The 6,812-nt window shown below is 53.1% G+C and overlaps 1 protein-coding gene across 1 annotated transcript in view; it reads right to left on the bottom strand.

Annotated features, from left to right (window-relative positions):
* Window positions 1-5,950, bottom strand: part of nfxl1 (nuclear transcription factor, X-box binding-like 1) — a gene marked incomplete in the record, with an annotated part of 8,952 nt that extends 3,002 nt beyond the window's left edge. The window contains 12 exon segments of the mRNA XM_067261820.1: window positions 310-400; window positions 958-1,080; window positions 1,611-1,738; window positions 1,941-2,055; window positions 2,339-2,439; window positions 2,909-3,070; window positions 3,178-3,356; window positions 3,709-3,836; window positions 4,065-4,174; window positions 4,812-4,997; window positions 5,083-5,269; window positions 5,940-5,950. Of these exon segments, the coding sequence (XP_067117921.1) occupies window positions 310-400; window positions 958-1,080; window positions 1,611-1,738; window positions 1,941-2,055; window positions 2,339-2,439; window positions 2,909-3,070; window positions 3,178-3,356; window positions 3,709-3,836; window positions 4,065-4,174; window positions 4,812-4,997; window positions 5,083-5,260 (1,501 nt within the window).
* Window positions 5,951-6,812: the final 862 nt, after the last annotated feature.

Below are 6,812 nucleotides of genomic sequence, written 5' to 3'. Positions count from 1 at the left end.
ACACACACACACACACACACCCACCCTCCCCCTCAACACACACACACACCCTCCCCCTCCACACACACACACGCCCCCAGGGTTGTGTTATGAGCGGGCTGGAGGACATTCCAGTCTCTGACCTGTGACCCTGTGTGAGTTAATCCCAGATAACCATCAGACAGGAACAGAGGGCCTCGGACGGGACGGGGGGGCCTACTCTGGACTGGGAGGGAGGGGGGGGGGCTGGGAGGAGGGGGGGGGGGCCTACTCTGTACTGGGAGGGAGGGGGGGTGAAGGTGTGTGTGTGTGAGGGTTTGTGTGCGTTACCTTGGTGACAGACTGAAGGACACTTGTGGTTCCGGCAGCCCAGAGTCCTGCCACACTTCTGGTCACACGGGGGGCAGTTACCAGGGCAACACTGTCAACACACAACACTATGGGAAACTGAGGAGGAGGGGAGGGGAAAGCAGAGGAGAGGAGAGAGAGGAGAGGAGAGGAGAGGGGAGAGCAGAGGAGAGGAGAGGGGAGAGCAGAGGGGAGTGCAGAGAGGAGAGCAGAGGGGAGAGTAGAGGGGAGGAGAGGGGGGAGAGCAGAGGGGAGGAGAGGGGGGAGAGCAGAGGGGAGAGTAGAGGGGAGGAGAGGGGGGAGAGCAGAGGGGAGGAGAGAGCAGAGGGGAGAGTAGAGGGGAGGAGAGGGGAGAGAGCAGAGGGGAGGAGAGGGGGGAGAGCAGAGGGGAAGAGAGAGCAGAGGGGAGAGTAGAGGGGAGGAGAGGGGGGAGAGCAGAGGGGAGGAGAGAGCAGAGGGGAGAGTAGAGGGGAGGAGAGGGAGAGAGCAGAGGGGAGGAGAGGGGGGAGAGCAGAGGGGAAGAGAGAGCAGAGGGGAGAGTAGAGGGGAGGAGAGGGGGGAGAGCAGAGGGGAGGAGAGAGCAGAGGGGAGAGTAGAGGGGAGGAGAGGGGAGAGAGCAGAGTATCTTACCCTTCTTCTACACTGGTGCTTCTGGCAGCTTCGTGTGTTCTGACACTTGGTGTCACATATGTACTCTTTATGACAGGGCATCACGCGTGTGTACCTGCCACAGCGACACTGCTTCTCCACCTCCTGCGCACACACGCGCACACACACGCACGCACGCACACACACGCACACACGCACACACACACACACATCAGAGCCAGAAGGTGTTACTGCGTCTACTTCGTACTATGTAGTGTGTTTAGTGTGTGTGTGTGTGTGTGTGTGTACCTGTCGGCAGGTCTCACAGGGTCCTCTATAACAGCGTAGAGCAGGTGTGTGTGTGTGTGTGTGTGTACCTGTCGGCAGGTCTCACAGGGTCCTCTATAACAGCGTAGAGCAGGTGTGTGTGTGTGTACCTGTCGGCAGGTCTCGCAGGGTCCTGTATGACAGCGTAGAGAGCAGGTGTGTGTGTGTGTGTGTGTGTGTACCTGTCGGCAGGTCTCGCAGGGTCCTCTATGACAGCGTAGAGAGCAGGTGTGTGTGTGTGTACCTGTCGGCAGGTCTCGCAGGGTCCTCTATAACAGCGTAGAGCAGGTGTGTGTGTGTGTACCTGTCGGCAGGTCTCGCAGGGTCCTCTATAACAGCGTAGAGCAGGTGTGTGTGTGTGTGTGTACCTGTCGGCAGGTCTCGCAGGGTCCTCTATGACAGCGTAGAGAGCAGGTGTGTGAGCCACCACAGTCCAGCTGTCTGTCACATGTGTCTCCACAGGGGGCCACATCCTCTGTGCAGGGGAGGGAGCACTCTGACACACACACACACACACACACAGATCAGAGAGAAGTGTGTGTATACTTGTGAGTGTGTATATATATATATATATATATAGGTGTGTGTGTATGATGTGTGTGTGTATATAAGTGTGTGTGTATGAGTGTGTGTATATGAGTGTGTGTATATGAGTGTGTGTATATGAGTGTGTGTGTGTATGAGTGTGTGAGTCTTACTGGTCTTTCCGCAGGGGCAGCTCCTGGCTCCAGAGCGAGGGCAGGCTCCACAGGGGCCCTGGTGACACGCCCTCTCACACAGGTGGTGCCCACAGGACAGAGGAGACCCACACACCTGGGGACACACGCATCACACACACACATCACACACGCATCACACACACACACGCATCACACACATCACACACACACACGCATCACATCACACACACATCACACACACGCATAACACACGCATCACACACAGCTCATGTTCTGCATGTATTCCTGCTCTCAGATGAACAGGTCATTGTGGAACATGCAGGCAGGATGGAGACAGGCTAGTCCCCTAGTGCAGTGTGTGTGTGTGTGTGTGTGTGTGGGGGGTGTTTGTGGTGTGGTGCAGTGTGTGTGTGTACCTGTTGACAGTACCAGACTGGGCTGGCACACTGAGTCTGGGTCTCCTCCCGTCCACACACACACCTCTGTACACTGGTCCTGGGGCACGGCTGGCACTCTCCTGACACACACACACACACACCACACACACACCATGAATGTGTCTGATACGAGGACAGGTCTGCTGGGTGTTACCTGAGTGACAGGCTGGTACAGGTGTGTGTGTTACCTGAGTGACAGGTTGGTACAGGTGTGTGTGTGTTACCTGAGTGACAGGCTGGTACAGGTGTGTGTGTGTTACCTGAGTGACAGGCTGGTACAGGTGTGTGTGTGTTACCTGAGTGACAGGCTGGTACAGGTGTGTGTGTGTTACCTGAGTGACAGGCTGGTACAGGTGTGTGTGTGTTACCTGAGTGACAGGCTGGTACAGGTGTGTGTGTGTTACCTGAGTGACAGGCTGGTACAGGTGTGTGTGTTACCTGAGTGACAGGCTGGTACAGGTGTGTGTGTTACCTGAGTGACATGTTACATTTACATTTAGTCATTTAGCAGACGCTAAACCTGTTGGTACAGGTGTGTGTGTGTGTTACCTGAGTGACAGAGGCTGGTACAGGTGTGTTGTCGGCAAGGTAGAATCTTATCACATCGTTGTTGGCATGACCATGCCTTGTTGCTACAGCGACGAGGGAGGGGCGTGGCCTTAGTGCACATACAGGAGACTGACAACATCTTAGGACAGGGGGGGCAGGGGCCTGGAACACACACACACACAGATATACACATACAGAGAAACACACAGCAACAACTAAATATATTTTCTTTGTTTTCCATTATTATCACTAAAGTGTGTGTGTGTTACCTGGGTGGCAGAGCAGCAGACACCTGTGTCCACAGCTGGGTTTGAGGGCACGGTCACACACCTGTCCACAGGAGTGTGGGAGGAGCCAGGGGTCTGGGGGCGGGTCCTGCACCTTCCCACAGTAACACACGTACCTGTTAGGAGTCTGGCTGGGGGGGTACTCCTGCCTGCACTTAGGACTGGGGGGGGGGGGTAAGAGAAGGTAGATTGCCATTACCACCAGGTATGTTTGTGTAGGCACGCATGTGTGTGTCCTAACCAAGGCCAGGGGTGTGTGTGTGTGTGTACTGACCAGGGCCAGGGGTGTGTGTACTGACCAGGGCCAGGGGTGTGTGTGTGTGTACTGACCAGGGCCAGGTGTGTGTGTGTGTGTGTGTACTGACCAGGGCCAGGTGTGTGTGTGTGTGTGTACTGACCAGGGCCAGGGGTGTGTGTGTGTGTGTACTGACCAGGGCCAGGGGTGTATGTGTGTGTGTGAGTGTGTACTGACCAGGGCCAGGGGTGTATGTGTGTGTGTGTGTGTGTACTGACCAGGGCCAGGGCAGGTCCTGGCTGGCAGGGTCCTCCTGTGTGAGGCTGTGCAGCAGCACGCTGTCTGTGGCCCACTTCTGGATGCAGGGAACATGGAACAGGGAGAAACACCCGGAACAGCTCCACACCTGAGGAGGGGGGGCGGGGGTGAGTATGAGTGAAGGTGTGAGAGAGTGTGTGTGTAAAAGTGTGTGAGTATGAGCATATGTGTGTGTGAGTATGAGTGTGTGCATGTGTGTGTGTGTGTGTGCATGCATGAGAGAGAGAGAGCCTCACTGCCTGGCCTCCTGACAGTGTGTGTGTGTGTGTGTGTGTGTGTGTGTGTGTGTGTGTGTGTGTGTGTGTGAGCGCCTCACAGCCTGGGTCCTCCTGACAGAGGCGATGCAGACGAGGCAGGTGAGGGCTCCTGACTGGAAGGCATCACTCAGGTACTGACGAGTCCTCTGGAGATCACTCACATCTCCTCCTGGGGGAGAGAGGGAGGGAGAGAGGGAGGGAGAGGGGTGGAGAGGGGTGGAGAGGGGTGGAGAGGGGTGGAGAGGGATGGAGAGGGGTGGAGAGGGATGGAGAGGGGTGGAGAGGGATGGAGAGGGGTGGAGAGGGGTGGAGAGGGGTGGAGAGGGGTGGAGAGGGGTGGAGAGGGGTGGAGAGGGGTGGAGAGGTGTGGAGAGGGATGGAGAGGGGTGGAGAGGTGTGGAGAGGTGTGGAGAGGGATGGAGAGGTGTGGAGAGGTGTGGAGAGGGGTGGAGAGGTGTGGAGAGGGATGGAAGGGGAGATGAAGAGAGAGAGATGAAGAGAGAGAGAACCTAATGATCATATGCTGGACCACCAGTATTCAAGTTGTGTTACTACATACATATTCTGGATGAAAGGACACACACAAGACTCTCTGTATTAGGCTGCACTCTACATGTCCAGAAAGTTAATTTCTCACACACACGTACACTAATTGAATAAGACTGGGTGTGATGTTATGTCAAAAGCCTACAGCCTGCGTCAAAAGACTGTGTGTGAGTGTGTGTGTGAGAGTGTGTGTGAGAGTGTGTGAGTGTGTGTGTGAGAGTGTGTGAGTGTGTGTGAGTGTGTGTGTGAGAGTGTGTTACCCGTCTGGTCTGTGTAGGTGGTGAAGGTAGATGCCAGGATCTTCCCTCTCTGGCCATCCTTCGCCTGAGTCTCTTCCTCATCATCTTCATCAGAGGAGGAGGAGCTACACTGGCTCTTCACCAATCGCTGGGCAGCTTCCTGGTTGGACCTCCTGACCTCATCAAACTTGGACTGTGATGACACACCTGTCAATCAAAAACCACTAACAATGATCACGCAGTCGATCACACACACACACACACACACACACACACTCACCTGGTCCCTTACCCTGTGCAGATTGGGGGTCCGTGTTGGTGTCACCCCCCCCTCCCCGGCCCCTCCCCCCTCCAGACCAGACGCCCCCTGGGGCCTGGGTCCTCATGCTCTCCTTCTGGGGTTGTGCCCCTGGACCCTGACCCTGGCCTCGCCCACGACCCCGACCCTGCTGACGCCAGGCCGGCTCCATGACAAACACCTGTGACATCACAACCGTAACCGCAGAGAGCTCTTCAGTGATTGGTTATGGAGCTTCCTTCCTTGCCGTTTAAAAGTTGTACCGTTGAGTTAGATAGCGGTACTGTGGCTAGCTACGGTCCTAGCGGTACTGTGGCTAGTTAGTTAGGATGCTTATGCTTATGGTCGGAACCTTACGTCAGAGTATTTACTTTAAAATCATCGTTTTAACGTTTAGTGGTTGGTAACAACGGCTTTCTGGCAGATATTACTGAAATTGAGCTAAAAGTCGATGTACTCTACGCTTTCCTGACGCTGTACTTGCACTAGCTACTGCTATGATTGCGAAACATTTTTGCAACCGTTATGTGTGACGTGTCCACATACCAACGGGTCAACAGTAACGTGTACTGTACTGTGGTCGGTTTAACGGGGACAGTCCGTTCTCTCTAGTCTCGTACTGCTGTGTCAAGTTCTCGTCGGTGCTACAGTATAACTAGCTAGCTTGCCGTCTAGCTAGTATGGTAGTATGTCAATGTGATATTTGATGAGAAATTTAGAGCTTTCTTCTCCTTAATGGAACAGTGAAACAAGTCTAATGAAAGAATCTTGCAAGTGCAAATTCGGGATTAAGATTAATTCACGTTAAATAGTTGAATTCAAGCAGCGGGCTTGGTAGCTATACAACTCACCGACAGCGTTCCTTACGATGCACCTTGTTGACATGCGCGAATCCTTCGCGGAGCACTCTGGGACATGTAGTGCACACTTGCCATTCAATCGTACAGGACTGTGCGTCTCAAAAACTACATTTCCTAACGTAAGTGTCACCGAGGGGCTGTGCAACGTGTCACACGCCGGACAGAAAGCTCATTCATATTAAATTCGAATGTTGACATACTACATCATACTTCCTTAGTATCTAGTGAACAAATTGTGAATACATGAGTTAAACTACTTCATGTGATTTAACAAAATCCTCATCCTCCAAGTACAAATCTTATACCAACTGCCTGGTGTGACTTAGTCACCATATTCTGTCATAACACTGCATTGGATTTCTTGTAAATTACCTTGGCTATTTAAATTACTTTATTATTTCTTGAACCTGCTACATGGTCGCCATATTTTGTCCCTGCCTTAGAGCCAGGTTGTGACAGATGACAAAGAGACATTGTTTACTTATAAAATGTCTTTATTGCATGAGAGTGCATTAGCATCATCCTGCCATTTGCGGGAGCTCTACAACACTGCTACTCACACAGAATACAAGTTTATTAATCCAGAGTACCACTGATGGGATTGGAACAGCTTTAACTGTAGTAGACTGTCTGTCTGTCTACCTGCCTGTCTATCTGCCTGTCTGTCTACCTGCCTGTCTGTCTGTCGATGTCTACCTGCCTGTCTATCTGCCTGTCTGTCTACCTGCCTGTCTGTCTGTCGATGTCTACCTGTCTGTCTCTGTCTGCCTGTCTGTGTGTGTGTGTGTTTGTCTGCTTGTCTGTCTGTCTGTTTGTATGCAATAAGATGATTGCCTGTTACATTAAACAGAAAGTACAAAGAGA

The sequence above is a fragment of the Osmerus mordax genome, chromosome 23 (assembly GCF_038355195.1).
Source record: "Osmerus mordax isolate fOsmMor3 chromosome 23, fOsmMor3.pri, whole genome shotgun sequence".
Lineage (NCBI taxonomy): Eukaryota > Metazoa > Chordata > Actinopteri > Osmeriformes > Osmeridae > Osmerus > Osmerus mordax.
Note: the sequence above shows the minus strand (reverse complement) of the source record. Positions and strands in the feature narration are given on the sequence as shown.